General features: G+C 47.1%; 1 protein-coding gene across 1 annotated transcript in view; it reads left to right on the forward strand.

The window, feature by feature from the left end:
• LOC148024757 (uncharacterized) overlaps positions 1-25031 on the forward strand; it is a 257074-nt gene that overhangs the window by 148083 nt on the left and 83960 nt on the right. Inside the window, exons 4-10 of the mRNA XM_087694408.1 lie at positions 975-1086; positions 1442-1563; positions 12137-12355; positions 12442-12586; positions 12892-12995; positions 13182-13385; positions 13549-13743. Of these exons, the coding sequence (XP_087550534.1) occupies positions 975-1086; positions 1442-1563; positions 12137-12355; positions 12442-12586; positions 12892-12995; positions 13182-13385; positions 13549-13743 (1101 nt within the window). The remainder of the gene's footprint in view (positions 1-974; positions 1087-1441; positions 1564-12136; positions 12356-12441; positions 12587-12891; positions 12996-13181; positions 13386-13548; positions 13744-25031) is intronic.

The raw sequence follows: 25031 nt of genomic DNA on the forward strand, positions 1-25031 counted from the left end.
AAGTGATCACCCCTTGGGATTGTCAATATCCAAGGGCAGCTCCGAAACGAGGAAATGATCCCTCCACCTCCAAAGTGGAGCGTAGGGACTTAAATTCATTTGTAGTATTAGTTGACTTTCTAGATGAGGGAACTCTTGATATTTTAGTTACAAAAGTGCAGTCGAGGCAAAATCAGCCTCGACACTGAAATATGAGGCTCGCCACTTGGAATGTGCATGGCATTTATTAATGCAGCAAGTATCATTATATGTGGCGTGTTCTGCAGGATAATCAATGGGGTGTGTTAATGCAATAAGAATAGTTGGTAAGTTTCTGCCTCAAGCCCCGTCAAGTAGCCATGCTTCTTCCTCTGCACTGGGCATTGGAAGAGTGTCCTTCTGTGTCTGTGTCATAGTCAGAAGTTACTATATGATCACTTGGAATTGTTGTCACTTGTGACTGAATCTATGTACAGGTATCGAGTGTAATGTTCCATTGTAACCAGGTGTCACACCTTTCTTGATCATATCATCCATTTTAAGGGACTACCCTGTGCAAAGATATGCATTTTTGGTGGGCTCTGTTGTGTCCTACATTCTATTGGAAGCAGAGCCAGCTAGAAGATCATCAAAGTTCTTACTTTTGTTTGTGTCCTTCAGAAGTTTGACAAAGAGCTTCCCATCATCTTCATTGAAATATGAGGGGGAGATAGCTTTCTCCTACGAGGGGGTCTTGGCATTCCCACGTTAGTGCCTTGTTTCTGTGTCTCAAACACCTAGATATTTTCTTTTCATTTGTGTGTTGCTAATTCAGTGAAATTAAACAGATGAGATTTGTCATGGAACCCTCTCTAAGTCACACCAGTTAAAAAATTTGAGGGTGTTAACATTTACCTTGCTTCATGTTTGGACAGTGGAGTTTTCTAATCTTAATATGATACTTGTTGTTTCTCATGTCATTCGGAACTTATTATTCTAGTCCCTTGGATATGCAGCTGTCAGACACAAGGATTGTGGCTTTGAGGGATACGAATGCAGGTCACATGCTGAACCTTATCACAAATGACACCCAAAAACTTCTGGATGCGATTACTGATTTCCACTTTGGTAAAAACAAATCCCTTTATCAATAGAAAACTAGCTGAGGATTACATGTGTAAAGGTAGTGGGTATATGTGACGCTTCTGCCACACATTTGCATAATTATGTACCTTTAGTGGTGTGGATTAACTCGATAGTGCTGATTTCTGGCCTCAATAATACTGGTCTGCATGCTTCCATTAACCAAGATCATATGAATCATGATCGCTGTGTTTCTCACTTTGCCCCATGCAATTTAAAATTCTGGCCCTTCATTTCTGCTGTTGTTCCCTTAAAGGCGGTATGGATAACTCTGGCCATGCACACTGGGCACTTTGTTTTTGAGTCTCAAACAAACATATGTTTTGATCATCATATATAGTTTGCTTTGCAGTATGGTTTGCGGTTGTGGAGCTTTCGGTTGTCTGTGTGTTGGCAGTATTGGAGGCAGGAGTTTCTGTCATTCCTGGAGTTGTAGTAGTATGTTTGATGCAACCATTGCAGGTATGAATCAATTTATGTTGTCACTTGAAATAGAAATATGCTTATTGCTTATAATTATTATGCAATTCAGTTGCTTTCATTTTGGTATATGCAAGCTATCAAGTGTCTAGGCTCTCAAACCATGTAGATGGTTCTGGTTTTGGTGTTACCTTGTTCAGTCAATTTATATGTTGTGTCCAAGATAGTCTCCCCTATTTTTACTAAATACATTTTGTCACATATTAGAGCAGCCAACACTCAGAAACATGTGTTGCAGTGTTACTCTTTGCATTTTATCTGTGGAAGCACATGCTCATTGTTCACCTCCCTTTTGAATGGATACATTCCACCTGAGGTTATCATTTCTTTTTGTCATGGGCAGTAACCCATAGCAAAGGTGCACATTGACATTGCCTTTTGTAATGGCAACTTAAGTCTCATGCCATAATGGAATAATGATGAGAAAATAGTCGAATAAGTGAGATCTGATCCAGAGGCCTATGAGGTCCCACACCTCTGAACTCAATGCTGAGGGCTCTTCCACTTTCTGTATAGCCAAGGTCTCCAATGCTACAACTCCATTCTCTGCATCCAATGCTTCAACCTTTTGCCTACGATCCACCACCGCTCTTGTGTTGTCCACTGCATATCCTAGAACCACCTCATCTACTATGTGGCAGGTATTCTCTAAGCTCTGATAGAGTGGGTAATATCGACCTTCCAAGCTGCCCAGTAAATGTGCTTGCACTCAGCAAGCTGCAAGTCATCTTTGTCTCTAGCGTGCCCATTCTAGATGACTGGCTATTTATCAATCTCCTCTCAACCATTTCAGAGCCTCCACTTCAGCACCTTGTGTAGGGTCTAGGCACTACTAGAGTCTAGACCCATAGAAGGCTACGAAGGTTGAGTGGGGAAGCATAGTGCAGCCTGTATTGAAGATCCATTGTAGAGAGGGTCTCCACTCTCGTCCAAGCATGGACAACATTCCTGAAAATCCTGGCAGGGAAGGTTCCAGATGGACTATCCTATTGGCATGAGGCTCCTGACCACAAACTTACCCTGAAGGTCCTGGCTTTAATATCCTTGAGGCCAGTGATCCATGGTCACCCTCTGCTTGTCTATCCCTGATCATGCTCATCCATGGTGCCTTGGCTCGAGGATCCCCTGATCTGTCTGGACCGAACCACAAGAAGTTCAGAACTATGGAGTGCACCTAAGTTGTACGAGTTGCTGACAAGCAACAAGCAATATGCCAGGTCCTTACTGGCAAAACTGGGTTGACCTCTTGAGCTCTACCTGCTGGTGAAAGATGGGTCACACTCTAGTATGTCAACTTCCACTAGTAGTGTGGATCACAACTACAAATTGTTCAGGAGCTTTGATATTGCAGAAGCGGAGGTATCTATCTGCCCTCTGCTCACCCGTTGGAAGTGAGGGTGAAAACATCCTTTCTTATCAGCAAGGGTGGTAATGACCTGATTTGATACTAATTACAACAAGCATGAAATTCACGTAAACGGAAATACAAATGTTACTAATCAGTCTTAGACATTGGACACCCAATTGCCTCCAAAATTGGTGCCCCTTGCAATATTTATTTAACTTGTAGTGCTAAAGGTTAAAGTACATTGAGATCTAGGCTGATCTCCTGAAATTTTCAATACATCTTGCTGTCCAAGCAATCAGCAAGCCTTCAATCCAATTTGCTCCTTGGTTTGTTCAGGGATTGGCCTTCAATTTACTCCTTGGATGACAAATTCTGCTTCAAACTTAATGTTTCTTCATCGGCTTCATGAAGTTCTCTGCAATCCCCAAATTTCAGTTGTTGAATTTCAAGTATTAGGCCGGAGAAATCTTCCTAGGGTGGTTGGTAAATCCTAATTTCTACTGTAAATTAGGGTTCAGTAGCAAAAATTCTTCATTTGCACCCTTTCTGGGATTGAAATTGACTGAGTTCTCGAGGGAAGCTGTGAAGTGGCTGAGAGTATAGAGAGGAAGTTGGAGAGACCAATTTCTGAGTTTCATCGCTAAAATTGGCTGAAGTTTAATGTTGCCTTGTTGTGATCGACTAATTCATTGTATTCCATATCAAAAGGAGCCCCACATGGATAGTCTCCTACCCTTGTGGGCCCAAAATCTGGTCACCTGCCTAAAGACAACCTACACGGGCTGTCACTTGCCTACAAAGGCCTCTTGATTAGTTGGGGGCAGCTCTTTGATAACCTCCAATGGCTGGAAAATTGCAGCAGCAGCTCTCTCCTCCTCTCCTAACCTTCAGAATACTAGAGTGAGGCTCCACTAGCCTTTAATAACCTTTCCCTCACTTGGACGGACAAGTTTTGCAAGCTGGCAGCCTTCTAAATGCATTTTCGAGCAATTTTCAGACCAATTAAGTCAATGTTCAGAATATAATTCTGAAAATTAATTTATTCATTAATTCTTGCTCAGAAAATTAACTATACTAGTTTAAATTGGCTAGACAATTTGTCTTCCAAGCAATCATGAGCATTTATCACCCCTTGAATTGATATTACTCAATTAGTTTATGCCTACTTCTTAATGTCATCATCGACATTAAGGGCTAATAAAATGTTCTAGACCAAAATTTGTCACCAATTACCACCTAGTACATGTCAAAGACAACTTATTACAACTTTTCCCTTTGATACCCACTGACTTCTTAGGGTCCTCGACTTGGCGTCTCAAGTGCGATACTAGGCAAAATTTCTAATGTGCTAGACCCTAGCTAGCACTTGGGGTGTTTGTTGTACTAACTAGTTATGCTTATATGAATCCCTTGAGGGTTATACCCTTACAAGTGATCTAACCAAATCGGCCTACTTGTCCTGTGACAAGAAACGATCTCTTCTTAGGGATGCTAAACTTGTTCTAAAGGTGTAAATAGTTGTAAGACATCACATTACGTGCAAATATGCGACTCATTACTTGCACTATAAGGTTTGCAATAACCATTTCTTTTCCTGCTAAGGTCATGACGAATTACAATTTGGAGAATAACTTGCATAAAACCTACAAATATTTACATCAAGGAGCTATGCCTACAACCTTTTGTTTAATGTAATTGAATTTCAGGCTTTAATATGATATGCAACCTTTTCTAGATACAACTTCGATGATTGAAGCTCATGCATGACGAATATGTACCATGCAACCTTAATCCATTCTACAAGCATCTTCGCATGCAACATGCAAGTCCATGGTTTCATTTTCATGCCATGCAATTCTTTGGACAACATCTAACGGATGTTTAACGACTTTCTCATGCGAGTCACAACAAAGAAGTTATTGCATAAATGTAATATACGCTTGTTCTTTCCGTGACCAATCAAAGATGCATTTAAACAATTTCATCTTTTAACCCTTAGCAATATGCACTTAGGAATTCCAACTTTGAAATGCAAGCAAGAGCAACATGCAATTTAAAACTTGTAAGATAAATGCGTAATTTTTGTATTCATAACTTCTGCATGAAATTGAAGCGTGCCCAATGCGGAATTAAACTTCCAAGAACCTGGGTTTGAGGACTTGCGGCGATGTCCACGTGTAAGCTTGGGTTCGAGGCTTTTGCGGGTGCGCCTTGTGTCTTTGGCTTTGGAGCCATCGTTGATGCAGTGGGCTTGAACTCCGCGATTTCTCCTTGTCTTTACGCAATCTTCGAACTCCCTCCAAGCTTGGCAAAACAGCCTCAAAATCTGTCTACTTCTCCCTTACGCAGGAATACTCCTTTACAGGGTGTGGGTTTTACGAACCTGGGGAAAAAGCTGCATGCACAAGGCTTATGGGAGCCTTATCCTTAGAAGCTTCTGCTTCTGGACAAAATGACGTGGAGGCGGGGGGGGGGGGGGGTAAATGATTGGAGTAGAGGAAATTGATGACGAGAGGGGGGGAAGATTATGTCGTTGATGGCGGAGGGTAGGCGGCTGCAGCACGGCAGCAGGCCGCTGTGTGGCGGGATGGAGACGGGCAGCGGCGGCACGGCATGGCAGCAGGCAGTAGTCCTTTCCTTCCTCTTCGTTTGTGCCTTCCCCCAATGCCTAAGGGGGAGGTTATATAGCTATTGAGGGGGGGGGGGGGGGGGGGGAAAGAAACTCCACACACGTGGAGCTTTCATGCTTGACCCTAACCAAGGGGGTTGTTAGCCGCTCCGGAAACGTGGACCGAACCCGTCGCGAGAGGTCTCTGTTGCGGGCTACTTGAAGCATGAGGACTCTTGGGTGCCAGGGGGGGCTCTGGCTATAAATCCCTTGCCTTCCGGGCCCTGCACAAGAGGCCGACATGACTCGGGATTGGATCTCGAGGCCCGCATACTAGTCTATGGGCGGAATCTTGGATTAGTAATCCCTGTGGATTGGTGGATTGCCTTCGGGCGGATTATGGATTAGCATTTGGGCTCGATTATTATGATGTATTCCAAAGATTGATTAATAAGATAACCTGTTGAAAAGAAACTTGTTTGATATTGTTTTTCTATGTCAAGTGCTAAGATTACGTGAATGAACCAGTGACTAATTGGCTAATTAAGGAAGTTGTTTTATGCGTGTCCAAATAAATGTGGTAGGTAATTAGACAACTAAAGTAAACATGAGGAAAGTGCGGTGGATGTGGCCATGGGTCCATCCTATGGATGGGTGGTCCCGGTTGGCCGGGAACTTTTCTCAAACGAAATCGACAGCAGGGAACTTTTCTCGAAGGAAATGAACAGCAAAGAACGTTGACCTAGAGTCTAGGTTACTAGAATCCCGATTTATGCTGTTTTAGGGGAACGGAATGGGACTATGCCTTATGGGCAGAGAGGTCGAGCTTTGCATCCCTCTCATTTCCCATTCTCCTTGAACCAAGTGCTGCATGGATCCGCTTCAACCGTGATGTTTCTGTGTAAAGTAGTTCGCCTGGGGTTCGACGCTAGCTATTGAAGTGGGAATAGCTGGAATGCTTCCGCTTCATGGCAGACTCGGGAAGACCTAGATCGCAAACCCCGTGACATTCCTCCGTGGGAGTGCCGGGCGGCGCTTTTTGGACTCCCTTCCCGATGGGCTGCTAAGATGTGTCCTACGAGTGAACAGGTGGACATGTTACAGTTAGGAGGGAGGAGGTGATGAGATAGATAGAGCAGATTTAGACTAGAGATTGGGATAGAAGGGACCGGATAGCAGAGGAGCTTATAGAGGCCCTAGCCAAGTCTAGCAGAATCTACCAAGAGGCAGCCATTCAGGCCAAGCAGCAGAGCTGGAAGGAGGAGATAGCACTCTGATGGGAGCTTGCAGCTTCTTGCCCCCATCCCCCCATAGACCGCCTTGAGAGGCTTGTATACATGATGTATTTGTGACTTTGCATCAGCTCCAGCTAGTCTATTGAGCATGAGCACTCTGTTGTAATCAGTTTTTTTGAGTAATATAATCAGCCACCTTTTACTTTTAAAAAAAGAGCTATAAAACTATGTGCATGACTCAATGACTTCTATAGAGTCCAATGGATGGTATACAAAGAGTGCCTCCCCTTGTTGGGTGGTTGACCTCTAAAGATACAATACCAGCAGCTAGTTGGAGCTGCTTTTAGAATAGCAGCCTAGATGCATGATGGACATTGAATGGAGATTGCTGTAGAGTACCCTCACCTGTATGCACCACACCAGTAGTGATGCCTCACATTACACACGATTGAGTGATCCCCCTTGATATTGCATGATGGAAGCCTGTTTGATAGCTTGGCAGAGGCACACTCCATGATTTAGGGGGGGGGAACATCACCCCCCTAGTATTCCCATGGCTATTATGAGAGAGTGGAGCTCACCTTCTAAACCAATTGCCAAGCACCACTCCATGGCACCTAGTTTTCCCTCTTCTTTGTCTTCTACCATGCCAAGCAGGCGTCTATTTGATTGTTTGACAAGAGCTGCAGCCAGCCCTTATTGAAATCTGGATGCATCAAGATTCTTCTTTTTCAAGAGCACAAGCTATCCTCCTCCAAGGTTAGGAGAGTTAAGAAGGTGCTTCCATAAGGATCCTTCACCTATTGTTAGTACTCGATTGGTGCCCATGGATGGAGTGAAGGTGTGTGCAATGCAATTGGCATGGGTCTACTGTCTTCTCCATCAGCTTCGTTTTTATTGGACAAGGCTGCCCACTTTTGTCATTTTTCTCAAACAAGACTGCTCTATAATCATCTTTATCAGGTAAGATTGATCTTTATCAGTTCATTGCTCCAATACCTCTTGACAAATTTCTGCATAAAGCTATATTTGTTGAAATTTGCATTCTCAGCCATCTAGAACTGTTTGCTTCAGGTCTGTTTTGGGATTAGGATTCTGAGGGTCTTCTCAGGAGGACCTGATACCATTGAAGGAGAGTAGGCCATCTTCATCAAATTCTCTTGATTTTCCCTGTTTCTCATTGTTGAATTTCAGACCTCTGCTGTGGGCTCCAGTACCTGGTGAATGGGTAGAGCCTCCAAATCGACCACTGCGCACAACCCAGTCTCAATAATGAATATCGTGTCTTGTACCCCAGCCTCATACAGAAGGTGACAGCCCTGGCTGACTGCGTGCTAGCAAAAAGCTTCCCATGAGATACATCCAAGGCAGGGTGCTATATGGCGGACAATGCGGCATGCTCCTCTCCACACTAGTTGCCAGTCGCACACGACCAAAGGCAGTGCTTTTGAGTTCCGGAGTCTGCTGTGTGCATCGTTTACAACCTCCATCCTTCTGCATCAAGGCTAACCGACTCCCCGCCGCCAAGTCTCCATGTGCCACCAGCCATAAGAAATATGATATCCTCCTTGGCCTCTAGCTACCCCATAGGTGGCGCAAGAAGGTCCGTCGGAAAGCCTCCATGATGTTGTGCTCCGCCCAGTACTTGCTACGCGACAGTGCCCAATCCATGTCCTCCTACATCAGTACGTGTGTGCCGATCCTAGCTGTGTACTCTAGGAACCTTGGTGGTTTCTTGGCGACTACAGTGGCCGCCACTCTCCCAGATCCCACTCAAGCTCATCAAGTGGCCTGCCCTCCTAAATCCAGAGGCACCACTCTCCGAGCTCCTCCTAGAAGATATAGGGATCCGACTGCCATATCTTCCCCTGAAGGCCAACCACCCGAATCCTCCTCCATGAAAGGACAGCTATCCTCTCATCCTGCTGCCCTCTGTCAAGGGTCAGACGCCCCCCTCTCCTGCACGGTGAAGAAAGTACCATGTGTTGTGCCGCCCACTCTACCTCCCACTTGTAGGGGATTATTTGCTAGTGAAAACCTAGCGGCCCATACCTCTCCGGGCTCTACCGGCTCTTGTATCGGGGGGGCAAGTGACTCCTGAGGTATGGTTGCGTCTATCTCCCTTCTCCTCAACTCAACTCCTCTCTAGCAGCCTAATGATCACTGCAGCACTGGATGTGGAGGCGCTTGCCAATATGTACCCCATCCCGATCTCTGACCTAGGGATTCTAGATCACAGGTTGGCGGTCTATCTCCTCTTGGTAGCCTAGGGGGCTTTGAATTAGGGCCTTATGGAGGCCTGGCCACACACGAAGTGGGCTGCATAAGAAAGATGATGTGGGGGGGGGAGGGGTTGATTTGGGCTGTTGTGAAGATCCATCTAAGGGACAACCTCCAATCACTACCAAGCCTTGGTCTACAATCTTGAAGACCCTCTTGCAATAGGACCTTCCAGGTTTGCCCTCCTTGTGTGAGGCCACACACTACTAGCTTGCCCAAGAGGGCCATACTCTAATACTTTGGGTCTATGATTCCAGCCCTCCCTCTGACAGATGCCAGATGATGGTCACCCACGCCACTTGGCCCGCGAATCCCTGGAACTGTCTGAACCAGCCCAAAGGAAGTTCTGCACTAGGAGGCGAAGTTGAACTACACAGGACGAGGAGAAGAACCAACACAAGGCGCGAACTCTCCACGCTTTGCAACTCTTAGGTAAGACCATGGCCCATTGCTAAAAAACTCCTATAGTAGCAGCTGCTTCTATCTCGGGAAAGTGTGATGGGCGGCATGGATGGATGAGCTGGTGGCTATGTGGGGGGGAGGAGGGGGGCTTGATTGCCAGTGAGTGGAGGATGTCGCCGTATGGGGCTCCTCCTCTCCTTTGGGGGGTGGGGGGGTCACGTGTACTAGGTGGGGATCAAGGGGGATGGTCGGCGGGGGTGACGGTGGGGAGGGGGGGAATCGAGGGGTGGTGGGGTGGTCGGGGCATAGTTACCTGGAACGGGGAACGGGAACGGGAACGGGACCCCCTGGAACGGGGGGAACGTCCAAGGTCGGGGAACAGGAACGGGGGGAATGGCACATGTCTTAAGTGCCCTAAATATGCCCTGCATGACCCAAACTGCCCCAAAGAATGTCCCTCTAATTGCCCCAATACCCGTCAATGCATGAAATTGGCCCAAATGTCCCAACATTGAATCGATTATCCCCATAGCTCCAAATTGCCTTGAATTGCCCCAATTATCCCAATTTCTCTTGAAATTAGACAATATAAATGGATGAATACCTTGGAATTGAGGATCGGCTGAAATTTGATTCTGATTTGCAAGAGTTGATAATGCATCAAATTTGAACTTTGCATGGACTCCTAATTAGATTGTGGGTTGTCTTGACACTTTCAATCTTCAACCCGAGAGAGAGAGAGAGAGAGAGAGAGAGAGAGAGAGAGAGAGAGAGAGAGAGAGAGAGATTAGTGTGTGCACATTAAACAATGGAGATGGGTGAATATGTGGTAGAAGGACTATGACCCAAGTTTAAAAAAAAAAAACAAGAAAAAACATCAATTTTCAGTAAACACGCCTGGAACGGCAGGGAACAGTAGGGAACGGCAGGGAACGTTCCGTGGCCGTTTCACCTCCTTGGAGGGTTTGGAACGCGTTAGGCCGTTCCTATAGGCCGGAACGGCCGTTCCCTGTTTCTATGGGTCGGGGGCACGTGACGGGTGTGGGGGGGGGCGGAACTGGTAGGTCTGGAGCGGGGGGGCTGTGGACTAGGGTCGGGGGGGAAACCATGCGGAGGGGGGGTGGGGGATGTGGGCCCTCGGCGGAGGTGGCTTGTAACGCCTCCGTGGGGGGGTGGATGCGTAGGCTTGTGGTCCTGCCAAGTGGGGGCGAGGAGGGAGGCCGTGTGGTGTTCTGTTGGGGGGTGGATGCTCGTCCTCCTGCTCCTTGCTGCTGTGGCTGTGTCTGAGGGGCTGATTGTGGCTTCCACTATCGTCTCCCTCTCTGTCATCTCTGGACCCGTGTGAAGCCGTCCACGTCCACCTATAGGCCTGTTGGCGAAGGCACCTTGGCTCTGAAGCGCATACAGTTTGCTGCCTGATGCCCAAACTCATGGCAACGTAGGCACTCCCCTCGCTGCCCAGTCACAATAACCTGCTAACTGAAGGAGTGTTTACCTGCCTTAATCTCCAGAAACTGTGGTATATCCTTTGTCTCTTTCATTGCCACCTGTACCTTCGAGACTCCTACTATTGTCAGTGTATCCGTGAAGGAGGCAAGAAGGAGAGTGTTGAAGAGCTGTCCGAAGTCCACTAGCTAGCAATACCCTACCGCCAGTCCAAGGAAGAGTAGGGTGACCGGATGTCTAAGGAACTTGTCGTGGAGCGCAAATGCCTCCATTGTGAAGCCAGCGTACTAGGGAACCATGTAGATGACCCCCTTCGTGGAAGCATAGAGTGATTCGACCACTAGCTCAAAGGCTACGTCTATTGAGGTGAGTCGTACCATGAAGATCCCTTGCGCCACGAGAATCACCTCCATGATCTGTGCAGTGTCGAGTGAAGCCAATCCCGAAGCTGGGTTGTGGATGGGGAGTGCCCTATGACAAGACCGACCATGTTTCTTTTAGCTCTAGCTTTGTGGCACGGACTGCTAAGAGCTGTCCCTTAGAGAGGACGACGCGCAAGGTGTTTGACTGGGGGGCACTCACAGAATGCGCCGGCGTCTGACCAGAGGTTTCCATTGCGCATCCCTATTGAGAACATGCCAATCACACTGCTGATTTGCCGGAGGGGAGGGGAATGTCGCTGCAGATGGAGGGAGCAACGTGTGGGGGGGGTGTACGATGGCAAGGAAGGGAGGGGGGTTTGTTTTCTGACGGTGATGGAGGCACCAGGCTCCATGAACGATATCCTAAAGCTGGAGCCATGCGGGTGAGGGGCCTGGAGCTGCAGGGTGAAGGAGACAGGGAACACTGCAGGAGTGGGGGAGGCTGGGGCATCAGAATGGGGGAGCGCAGAGGGTGGCAGGGTTGGAGTGGTTGACAGGAGAGGTACAGCACGCCGTGGAAGGGACAAGCGGGCGAAATGGGTGGGTCGCGGGGGATGCAGTGGCTGATCGACGCTGACCGGCAGGAGAGGTGGGGGAGGTAGCGGGGGGCGCACGCGAGGGCAGGTCAGCGGTGACGGCAACGGAGCTTCGCTCAGTGATATGGCAAGTTTGCAAGATGTTGGAGTGCCAAAAAGTGGACCAAACAATGAATCTTGCCATCGGGAGTTTCTAATAGAATGCATTCACAACCTCACTCATGTTCATTTTGTTTCTATCATAACTTGCCCTTCTGAATCTTGAATTTTTCATGAAGGCATGGATGGCTCGGGGTGTAGTGCGGTTCCGGCGAGCTGCCATAATTTACACAGATGCTCGAGTGCAACTTGTGGGGGAAGTGCTGGCAGGTATTCGACTGGTGAAATACAATGGTTGGACACCAGCATTTTTAAAGAAGATTGCAGATGTACGAAAAAAAGAAATGGAAAAGTTACAGTTCTCATCATATTTACGAGCTTCCACATCCAGCATGAAGGTTTGATGCAAATATATGTTTGTGTCTGCGTATGTTGGAAAACCAGCTTTATCTGGGAGCTCATCAATTTCCTGTTTTTTCTTCAGGATGCAGTTACACCATTGTCTTCACTGGTGACCTTTGGGACCTATGTAGCAATACACAATGGGGATTTCATGCTTCCCAGTAAAGCATTCATGCTTCTAGCGTTATTTGGTATCCTTGTACGGGTCTTCTCGATAGCCTCATTAGGTATGATGAATTTCTCAAATTCCCACTCCTCAAAGCTATTGTTGAATGGCTTTGAAGCTCCTTCAGCACAACACTGTTTCGTTTTTCACATTTGTTTCTAGTGCCCTTTTTTTTCTGTGGTGCATATGTGAGGAAGTATGAAGCTGTTATGGGTTTGCTCATGCCTCTCAGTGTTTATCTTGTTCCTGCATTTGTGGTGGTTGAAGCAACTGCCACAATTGTATACACCCCTACGAAACGTTATCTGCCCATGGCAAGTCTTTGCAAAACCCCCACTTTATTCATTCTCAGTTGTTTCCATTCAGGTGTTCAATCAGTTGGAGAAGCATTTGTTGCAGCAAAGCGTCTTGAGAGGCTTCTAGACATGCCAACCGGATATAATAACACTAATTTGGAAAATCTTGTGAAGGTACCTTTTTTCTAGCCGAAGATTTGAAATGATCTTTCAGGTTGCAATGCATGTAATAGTTGCTGAAACCAGGAAGAATAAGGCATCTCAATATCTAGGAAGCATTAAAAACAATCTCTTTATTATTTATGCAGTGATTTTGATATAGGTGATTGATGAGGTTCACTTCAATTGAAACTATTGCAGATTCCCACTAAGGATCCTGAAGATGATATAGCTATATCAGATTGCTCATTCGCCTGGGACTCTAAAGGCTCGGTTTCTGAATCCATTTCAGTTGTCCTGAAGGAAATAAATCTAACAATTAAGAGGGGGGACACGGTAGCTATAGTTGGTCCAGTGGGCAGTGGCAAGAGCTCCCTCCTTTATGGTATTCTTGGAGAGATAATGGTGAGCGTGTGTTTTAAGTTTGTTTTGTCACAAGCTCCATGCAAGTGTATACATGAGCCCTGCATTTTATCCACCTTGAATTTGTTTGGGACTTCTATTCTTTTGCTTTCCTTTGTAATCAGTAATTAGTATCTGCTAAGTTGAACTTCTGCTTTTCATGCAGTGCATAAAGGGTTTTTACTTCACTCGACAAAATGTTGCATATGTGCCACAGAAACCGTGGATATTGAATGGCACAGTTCGCGAAAATATTGTATTTTCACACGATTATTGTGTCAACCTGTACGAGAATGTAATCTCTGATTGTGCGTTGGAGTTTGACATTGCACAGTTGCCAGCTGGTCATGACACTGAAATTGTGAGATTCTTTGCTGATACTCCTCTTTGATTATGCTCCTATTTCTCATGGACCAAGAAATTTGTAAAGAAGGGAATGTAAGTTCAAGAATAGGCTAAATCCCTCCTGGTACTAGTCCTCCAGGAATGTAAGTTTTAGGGTCAGTACTGTTTCCATGCAGTAAATGGATATTCAACATTTCTCTTTTGTACACTGCTTCCCTACCTTGTGATCTCTTGCTCTTAGAGGCAACATGATGTCTTTCCTAATTTCAGGTCATTACTAATGCAGTCCCCACAAGCATTACTTTCCCAAAGGAATGCTTCTGTAGGTCTAGCACAGTCGACATTGGACAAAAACTCATTGCCTTTTGGAGGTTATCAAAAGCTTCTAATTATTTGTGTCCTCAAAAGAATGATATTTTTCACGAGTCAATAAAAGGGGTTGTGATAAATGCAAACATTTTGACTCAGTGTATTTATCGAACATAGGTCAGGTGATATGTTACAAATAAGGAATCCATGTAAACTTATTCAGTACTTTAGGCGTTTGTTTGGAGCCTGGTCTCATGTTCATCATCTGTCCACCTTGTCTTGCCAATCATACTGGTTTTCCATTTCTTCTTCAATAATAGCCAGAAAAAATGCAAAAAACACACCAGAAATGGGTTACTTCACGTAACTTAGGTACTGACACAAAAACAATGTCAAGTAAGTTCCTTTTTTAAATATCTGATCTCTATTTATCATAGTCTTGGAATACATCAAGTATCATGACCGAAGGCTATCCCAGCAATCAACAGGATTGCTGCTCCAAGTTCCGCGCGTAGACTAGTACACAGGCCTCGAGATCCCATCTCGAGTCATTTCAGCCTCTTGTGCGGGATCCGGAGGCAACGAATTTACAGCCAGAGCCTCCCTTGGCACCCAAGCGTCCTCCCACTCCAAGCAACACCCACGGAGAGACCTCTTGCGGTGGGTTCGGTCCATATACCCGGCATGGCTAACAACCCTCTTGAATAGGGCCAGGCAGGTAGTCGGAGGTAACTGAACATGCCTCTCCCTCTAGGCTTTTAACCTAAAGCATTAAGTGTTTTTTCCTTGAATCAGTTTCTTGAGCAAAGAAGTTCAAACAGTGTACCTAAGTGTACAATCACGATCATTACAATGGTAGTTCGTATGACCAACTGCTAAGGTGTGATTCCTTCTTCCTAAATGCTCCCAGCATTTGATCCTGGATCGTTCGTGACTTGGCGAGATTCTAAGGGCGTGGCAAGCTAGGTTGCTTGGGATTGTGATGTTGAGACACTTTGGAAGGTGAAGACAGCTGCTACAAACCCTCTGTTTTGTAGTAGGCTGTAGAATCTATGTCGGGGCCAGAATAGTAGACTTTGTTGCATAGAATGCTGCATTTTGATGTTACCGTGCTTGTAGGAGCTGTAAACATAGTAAATCTAATCTTTACACAAATCAGGTGTCTCCTCTTCATGGCAGCTCCATTTCCTCTCGTTTGGTGATGATACCATATGAGAATGTGCAATTGAACAAATCATAAGCAGGGAGAGAGAGACAAGAAAGAACACAAAGAATGAAGGAATGGCAATGAACTGATGAGTAAGAATGTTGTTACAAGGCTGGCCTGATCAGCTGCTACATGCAGCTGGTATGCGTCAGTGACCGCATTGGAATGGGCAGATGGAGAGTTACAGCAGGCTGAAAGAGAGAGAATGCTAGTGTAACCTGACTGAATGGGGTAGATCAGCTGCCAAAATAGGCAGTAAAACTGGCCAACCTGCCATAAATACTGCCACCCTGCAATAAATGCTGCTGACCAGCTTGGGAAGTGGCAAAAATGCAATGCACTCAGCGTGTACAGTGTTAACACAGCTAGAAATTCTGTCTAAGCTGGAAACTGAAATGCAAATGCATTGATGGCTGTCAGAGCCCCTCTATCTCTGTTAGACTTTGATAAAGCTCACAAGCAAGAGATGATGAGCATGAATACAAAAAATGCTAACAGATTGTTGGTGCAAAAGTATTAAATAATTTGTGCACACCTAGACCAAAGCTTGTGCAAAAGGACCAACTGTCTACTCTAATTGGACAATCCTTCAGTCCTACCTTTATGTGCTCCAACCTTTACCCAATCCATGACAAGGATTGAGTAGATGTTGCTTCTCGCTAAACTAGAGGAGGTAAACACTAGCCATTGCTTGGACGCCTTTCCTAAGTAGCATAGTTTGAACCCCATATGATGACTTACCTATTCGTGCAGTTTCTAAGTCACCTTGCAGTAGAATGTCAAGAACTCAACCCACTAGGATCAACCTAAGGGACCCTACTTCTATGGTCACCCTAATAGTAGCCCAATGCCTATCTAAGAAGTGTCACCTTGCAACCACAAAGATGAAGTTGAAAGAGAGTGTGAAATGAGGGGAAGCTAAGCATCAACCCCTTTGTCATAGCATCGTTTCACATTTGGTCCCCTAAAATAATGTTAAGAATACTACCACATTGTGAGTATATAAAACCAACTTCCTTAATTAGCCCCTTACACAAGCTTCATTGAACATTCTTTATGCACATACACAAAGACAATTGAAAAACAATAATTTTCAAATAGTCATTTGAAAACAACTTTTTGAGGCTTGTATAAGTTTGTCTCCACTGAGATGGATTTTTCCATAATGGGAAATTGATACCATAATCCATCGCACAATCCACCTTGCCCTTCTCTAGAATCACGTCCTATCTAATGTCCATACATATTGCTCCCTCCCTCTACAGCAACTCTCCCTCCCCCGGCAGCACAGTAGCGTGATTGGTAGGTTCTCAGCAAGGACATGCAATGGAAACCTCTGGTTAGATGCGGGTGCATTCTCGGAGTGCCCCCTAGTCAAACACCTTGCTCGTCATCCTCTCTAAGGAAGAGCTCTTAGTCGTTCATGCCATAGAGCTAGAACTTAAAGAAATAGTGATCTTTGGTCAGGTTGTAGGACACTCCCCATCCATAGCCTAGCTTCGGGATTGGCTTCACTCCACGTTGTGCATCAGCACAGTATAGATAGTGGAGGCAGTTCTAATGGGTCAAGGGATCTTCATGGTACCACTCACCTCGGCAGATGCAACACGTGAGCTACTCGTTAGCTCACCCTATGCCTCCATGAAGGAGGTCATCCACATGGTTCCTTGATACAATGGCTTCACAATGGAGGCATTCGCTCTCCATAACAGTTTCCTTAGACACCTGGTCACCCTACTCTTCCTCGGATTGGAGATAGAGTATCGCCAGCTTGTGGAATACTTTGGGTGGCTCTTCGGCATTGTCCTTCCCGCCTCTTTTGTGGCCGCAATGACAGCTGCAGGAGTCTCAAAGGTACAGGTGGTAGTGAAAGAGACAAAGGATATACCACAGTTTCTAGAAATTGAGGCAAGTGGACACTCCTTCACACAGCAGCTTATTGTGATTGGGCAGCCACGTTAGTGCTTGCATTGCCATAATTTTGGACATCAGGCAGCAGAGTGCACGCGCTTCGGAGCGAAGGCGGCTTCGTCGACAGGCCCACTGGTGGACTCGGACGGCTCTACACGGGTCTAGAGATGACAGAGAGGGAGATGGTAAGGGGCCCACAGTCAGCCCCTCAGCCATAGCCATGGCAGCAGGGAGTAGGAGGCCGAGCATCGCCCCTCCGGTAGAGCACCATGTGGGCCTCCCTTCCTTGCCCCACCCCACAGGACCACAGGCCTACACATCCACCCCCCACAGAGGCATCACAGGCCACCTCACTCGAGGGTCCACATCCCCCACCCCCTCCCCCTCCTCCCCACGGTTTCCCCTCGACCCTTGTCCACAGCCCCCCCTCCCCTCCAGAGCTACTGCCCCCCCCCAACCCATCCCCCTCCCCCATAGGAGATGAGGAGCCCCATATGCCGACATCCTCCACTCACCGGCAGTCTATCCCCCCTCCCCCTCCCCATAGCCACCAACTCATCCGTCTAGGCTGCCCGTCATACTTTTGCGAGACAAGCGTAGTTACTACCATAGGATTTTTTTTGCAATGGGCCGTGGTCTTACTTGAGAGTTATGTAGCGTGGAGAGTTTCCACTATCCCTAGAGATGGGAATCCTCGTGGTATGCAAGTCAAAGGAGCGGCAAGGTCCATCTACTAGCACCACCGGATGAACCAAACTACTACTACTTCCTTCATACCTCTCACATAGGAGACTGAACAATGACACAGATAGAGGAGGAGATGAAGAGCCAAGTGGCAGACCACATCTCCCATTGGATGGGAGGAGGAGGATTGGCACTTTTTGTCCAGCAATGGCCAGGTTGCATGATGGACATTAATTGTTGGGCTGGGGTCGAGATCCCACATCTAAGCATTATCTTTCGAGCCCATCTGCAGTGGAGATCTCCGATGGATGTGATCGAGTGGCCCTTGCCACGGGCGGCCCGTTTGTACTAGTGTAGAGTGTTGCCTCTCAGCTTGGTTGGTAGATGCCTTGGTGGTACCACTAGGCACATCCATCACCCCCATGGTCCGCTCGAGGGCTACCATGGGGGAATGGAGTTCACCGTCCAGGTCGGCAGCAGAGTGTATCCGCATGCCTCATAGCTCCTCTTTCTTGTCAGCAGCTTCCACACGGAATAGATGCTTGTTCGGTCAATCACAAGTTTCCCTATGAGTTTACATCTTGCATCCTGGAATGTGAACAACCTCCACTAAGTGGAGCATGTGGTTTGAGGAAGTTGATTGTTCGGCAGGAGCTGCAACCTTCTCTTGCTTGATGGATCGACATCTTACTTCTATAGGAGCACAAGCTCACTCCCACCCAAGCCTAGTGGGTAGGGAAGGTACTTTCGGGCAATTCACACACTTACTAGGAGTAGGCCATCGATGCCCACGGCAGGAGTTCAGGCGTATGCACCTCTATTGGCCCGAGCCTCACCGCCTATGTACCAGACCACGGGACGATCGTGGCAGGGAGGGTTCTATGGATCAGATTGGATATTGGAGACTCGTGCCTTGGAGTCCTCAATATCTATGCCCCTACTGAGCTTAGGGCACGCAGCAAGTTCTGGTTGGAGATCACAAAAAGGTGGTAGGTATAGGGGGTGGCACCCTATATGGGACTTTCTTTAGCGTGCAGGAGGGGGGGCGTGTGGCCCTTGACAAAGGGCCACTTGATGAGGGGATAGTTGTCCTTTCATGGAGGAGGATTCGGGTGGTTGGCCTTTAGGGGAAGACATGGCGGTTGGATCCTTATGTCTTCTGGGAGGAGCTCAGGGAGTGGCGCCTCTAGATTTGGGAGGGCACGCCACTTAATAAGTTGGAGTGGGATCTAGGAGAGTGGCTATGGCTGGCCACTGCGGTCATCAAGAAGCCACCGAGGTTCTTGGAGTACATAGCTAGGATTGGCAGACACGTATTGATGCAAGAGGACATGGATTGGGCGCCGTTGCGTAGCAGTTACTGGGCGGAGCACAGCATTACGAATGCTTTGCGATAGACCTTCTCATGCTACCTATGGGATAGCTGGAGGCCGAGGAGGGTATCGTATTTCTTATGGCTGGTGGCACATGGAGACCTAGCGGTGGGAGTTGGTTAGCCCAGATGCAGAAGGATGGAGGTTGTAAACGTGCACACATCAGCCTCTAGAACTTAAAAGCACTGCCTTTGGTTGTTTGAGGCGGCGTAGCTCGTGTGGAGAGGAGCATGCCGCATCATCTGCCGTATAGCACCCAGTCTTGGATGTATCTCATGGGGAGCTTTTTGTTGGCACGAAGTCAATCAGGGCCGTCACCTTCTATATGAGGTTGGGATGTAGGACACGATATTCATTATTGAGGTTGGGTTATGCGTAGTGGTTGGTTTGGAGGCTCTATCCATCTGCCAGGTATTGGAGCCCACAACAGACTGCTTTGAGCCTGAGCTCATCAGGAGCTCCATTTTCATTTCATGTGCACTTCGGGCAGCTAGGATCTGTTTTTCGTGATGTAGGCAGGCAGCCCTAGATGGCGATACACCCTCCCTCCATGGCTTCTTGCCTTCATCCCTAGACTGCCCTGAGAGGCTTGTATACTTGAGGTATCTGTGACTCTGCATCAACTCCAACTAGTCTATTAAGCATGAGCACTTTTTTGTATTTAGGGCTTTTTTTAGAAGTAATATAATTAGCCACACTTTATTTTCCAAAAAAAAAAAACATGGAGCATTACTCAAAAGCTTTACAAGCACCCATCTTTCGTTCTTCCCCTCTATGTTAGGACCTAGGCAATTCTAAGGTTTGTACTTCGAAGAAATAGAGGAGGATTAATAACTTCAAGGCCCTTAAGTTGTATCTAATTGCAACTCCCAATTCTCTTGATATTCCTTTCGGATTTCTTTGTGGCTTTATTAGGAAGGACGATATTACTATACGAACTTAGGGTCAATAACCTTCATTTTTAAGCTTGTGTCCTTAAACTAATAACTTATCCATGTCCTCTCCTAGGATACCTAATATTATTTTAAAATTAATGAATTGAGATAGCCCTTTTTGTTCTCTCCTTTATATGAAGGTAATATTACGACAATATAAAAATTTCACCATCATTTTATAGTAGTACCATTGCGCTATCAAATACCTTGTCAACTTTGTAATGTAGACTTGATGTTGATTAGGTGGTACAATGGATTGTATATATCCGTCCACAATCCATACAGCTTAATGAGTGCTTTCTTGAAGTATAATTTATATATCTATCGAGTGTTCTACCTTCTGCATAAAACCAATATGTGCTCCCTCAATTCATGAGAAAACATGTGGCATAAAAATAATTCATGCTCTCTCATATCTAGAAGTTACCATCAACCATGGAATGTCAAAACTGTGGTTGATGTAGAGCTAATCAAGGGTGAGAAGGGATGTGTCAAGTGTGAGCATTATGGGTTCTTATTTGAGATATTCATTGCCTTGGCTCATCATAGAGATTTCCCATATGCGAGAGGGTAGATTGGATATCAAGGCACCTCTAGACCACCACATGTTGGTGGAGAGTTGCTGGTTGTGTTTGACCCATGCTTGCAATAACATTATCTGCAATGGTTGTTCTACCTTTGTGGAAAGAGACACATCACATGTGAGGTGCAATAGAGGAAGAGATGGTGCATGGCGCAATAGAGGAAGACACATCACATGTGAGGCGCAATGGAGGTAGCGATGTTGCTATTTATGAAGAGGCAAGTGGTTTGCAACAGGACTGTTGTTGAGCAGCATCAGTCTTCTCTCCAAGCATATATTAGTTGTAGTTCTTTCACCATAGTCACCCTAATCTGAACTTGTGTTACACTCACACAAAGGAAAGGTTTTTGATTCCAACAATCCCTATATAATAGGCTCTAGAGAGAAAGAAAGAAAGGTCTACTAACATCTCTAAAAGGCCAGAATGGCCTATGAGAGAGAGAGAGAGAGAGAGAGAGTGTGTATGTGTGTAGAGAGAGAAGGAGAGAGAGAAGCTTGGCGGGAGCTGCGCACGGAACGGAGCTCGCGATGGCGTCGCCTGAGTCGGTCGCGCTACTGACGGTTGTCTGACCGTCGCGTTTCGTCGTCCGCCCTGTGCCCGTTCGCCCGTTCGCCCTGCCCTGCCCTGCGCTCGTTCGCCCGTTCGCCGACAGAGAGGCTCCTGCCGTTGCTACGCCTGTCGCAGGTATGTCCGCCCGTCTGTACCTGCGCCTGTCAATCTCTGCCCGTCGTCTGGACCCGCGCCCGCCTTCATCCACGCCTTACGACTGCTCGCCGGACGTCTGCTGCGCCTTTGTGTGACCGCGCTCGTCGACGTCTGACGTCTGCCCTGCCGGTCAAATGCTGCCCGTCGCCTGTACCTGCAGTGCCCTTCAACTCTGCACCGTCGACGCCTGCCCTGTGCCTAACCCCTTGGCGCCTGCCCCGTCGACGTCTGACCCGTGCAGAGTGCTCCGCCTGTGGTTGACTGCTCTGCGTCAGCGTGCAGGGCTGACGCAGCCCCGTTTAAGCCTCCTGTGTTTGACCTGTTACACGGCGCCCCGGTTCATCTGCGCGTGTCTGTCCTGTTCTTCGTTGCAGTCCTGTTGCTGCAGCCGGGTGGTGCACTGATTTTGCAGGTCTGCGGGACCTGCAGAGTGAATAAGAGAGAGAGAGAGACAACGAGAGAGAGAGAGAGAGAGAGAGAGAGAGAGAGAGAGAGAGAGAGAGAGAGAGAGAGAGAGAGAGAGCTCGCCCTCTGTGTGAAGACAGCAGTATGGCTGGCCTGGATTTGGATTTTCTTGACCGCACGGTGGCAACCCTTGGCCCTGATTCCGATGCAGAGGAGCCGGAAGATATGGTGCCATGCATGGAGGAGTTGCCGCCAAGTTCTGAACAGCCGCCTGCCGGCAAACGCTCCAAGCATACGCCTGATGAGCCAATGAGCCCTACGGAACGCTCCTATGCGCAAGTGGCCTCTGATCCTGTGGATTCGCAGGAAATCGACTGGGAGCATTTGCTGGACTTCGCCAATACTCTGCTTGGCGATTATGTCCAGCATAATACCGAATCTTTTTCTGTTGCGGGAACGGATGATGTGCTGGAAGCCACGGTGGACCCCAAATCAGTCTTGCGATCCTTCTCGGTGTTCTATGATCGTGCAGTTATACTTTTCTTCACTGGCAGGATCCCAGTGCTTTTGCATATTCGCCAGTGGCTGCACCATCTATTGCAAGGGGAGTCTGTTGAGGAGATCTTCCTTGGACCTCGCGGGTTTTATGAGGTCCTGCTGAAATCGGAAACGCATCGCGCTGAGCTCCTGTCCAAGTTGCCGCTATTCTTTGATCGCCGCTTGGTTCATGTTGTGCCATGGCGCCCCATGGCCGACTTCCAGCGTCTGCTTCAACGCGAATGCCCGGTGTGGGTAGAGGTGGAAAACTGTCCGGCGGTCTATTGGCCCATGTTGAAGGATGTGATGGCAGTTGTGGGAACAGTGCTGGTTCCCCCAAGCCTCAGGGCGATGAACCGCAACCGTTTATGCATGCTATGGGACACGGCCAGGAAAAGGCCCGCGTGGCTTCGCCTCAATTGTTCGGGCATGCATCCTTTGTATTTTCGCTTAAAATGGGGCAACTTTGCGGGCCACTGCTTTTCATGTGGTAAATTGGAGCATTTCATGGCCGAATGCCCTGAAAAGCAATCGTCTTCGGAGGATGCGCAGGTTGTGCTGCCCAAGGACGACATGGTGCTTGATGCCACGCCCCAGGAAGCCCTTCAGTCTCCTCATGTCATGGATAAAGGCAAACAACAGGTCCTGAGTGTGGATTCCCGTTGCACTGACTGGATTGAGGCACGTCCTAAAAAAGGTAAAAAGTTGGATGCAGGCCTGGCGGATCCTGGGCCTCCCGCTTCCCAGGATTCCGTGCGCACGTATACGCGCCGGAAAGAGAGAGAGAGAGATCCTTCGGCAAGGCTGTCCACTCAGCTCCTTGCTGTTTGCTTTGGTCACTCACCCAATGCTCTCATTATTGGATAAGTTTGCAGCTCAAGGTGAGATAGTTGCTTACCTCTTCCTGGTGGTGATCAACTGGTGGGCCAATCTTTGGCAGATGATTCTTTTATGTTCCCCAAGGCGGATCCTATTAATGTCAATCGGGCAATGGTGGTCTGGAACCTTTTTTCTTTGGCATCGGGTCTTCACATTAATACTCAGAAATCCACCCTTCTCTCCTGCATGGAGAATGATTTGTAGGCCTTGGGATGGAATGAAATTGTGATCTCGAGGGGCAATATAACTAGACACTTGGGATATCCTATTGGTGTGGAGGTTGCTCCCCATGCTTTGTTGGATTGGAGGGCATTCCGAATCCATGATAGGTTCATGTATTGGAAATCTCAGAGTTGGCCTCTTCATGTTTGGCTAAAAGTGGCTCAATGCATCATGATCAGTATGATTTCCTTCTTTCTGCCATTACTACCTTGGACTAAGAAGTCCCTTTTGGAATTGGTCCAATCTATTAGATTTATGCTGTGGAAAAAGAAAGGCAATTGTTTGGGGCAGGTATGGATTTTCTGGCAGCATGTGACCACTCCGAAAAGGATGGGGGGTGCAGCTTTGTTGGATGTTAATTTGCATATGGCTGCTTTGAGTCTGTCCCTTTTGTCATCCTTGGTTAGATATTGCCAAATTCTTCATAGAGAAGATTGGCATCTCTCATGGAAGCACGGTTATTCATGCTTCTTGGTGGCATGCGCTTAATTCTACAAGGTCCATAAAGGTCTCCGAGTCTTTTCTCCTTTCTCATTTAATTGCTTCGTGGCAGGAGATGCTTCGTTTTGATGTCTGGCATCCTCCGGATATTCGTAATGAGGAAAATTCGCTGCAAGGAGAAATACTGGCTTCCTCAAGGTTGTTGGATTGGCCACACAAAGATTTGTAGCAAGATAAGTTTAATCGGATGGCTAGGTTAGGGTTGAAGACAGTTTGTGATGGGGTTATTCCGGGGCAGCCCTGCCTTTATTCTTTTAGGCGTATTTGTCAGTACTTTAGGGTGCCTCCTGGATACAGGGGCATTTGGTTGTCAATACAAGACTGTCTTCAGAGGTTCTCTCCTTTGCTTGCGTTACAACCATTGCATCCATGGCGTGACTGATAGTTTGTGCTTCCTGATGAATTTCAGAAAAGGTCAACGAATCAGATATATCATCAGATGGTGAAAGCTAAAAGATGGGTCACGGGGAAGGTTAATAAGTTCTGGCATCTCAGGGATATAGCAAAAAGAAGTGGCGCGACAGATTTATCCAGCTTTGGAAGTCTAAGGTTCCGTATCAGGTAAAGTGTTCATGTGGAGGTTTCTCATTGGGGGTCTTCTAACGGGAGGAGAAGTGCTCCGTACCCGAAAGATCTTTGCAGGCCGCTGTGTTTTTTGTACTACATGCGATGAGACATTGCTCCACCTCTTTGTCTCTTGCCCTATTGCGAGACACATCTGGAATTTCATTTGCTGTCGTGTGTAGTTCTGGGTGTCCCAACACCGCATACCAGTTCGTTTGTGGATTATGGGAAATATGTCCTCTATGCCCTCTTTGTCTTTAGATTGTTCCTGCCTATTCCATTTTCTTAGATGGACAGCCCTGTGGCACATATGGCGTACTCGCAATGCCTTTAATTTCTGATTCGGCATCGGGCATCCATGGGCATGTTGCCTGTGTGCATGGATTGGTCTTATGGCAAATCACTTCTATGATGTCAGTTGAGTGGTCCTTCCGGACATTGTTGCTCCCTAGATGGGGATTGCTCGCTCTACTCCAGCTGTTTTTTCT

The sequence above is a fragment of the Lygodium microphyllum genome, chromosome 15, assembly GCF_053477565.2.
Source record: "Lygodium microphyllum isolate KBCC chromosome 15, Lygodium_microphyllum_v1.1.10, whole genome shotgun sequence".
Taxonomy (NCBI): domain Eukaryota; kingdom Viridiplantae; phylum Streptophyta; class Polypodiopsida; order Schizaeales; family Lygodiaceae; genus Lygodium; species Lygodium microphyllum.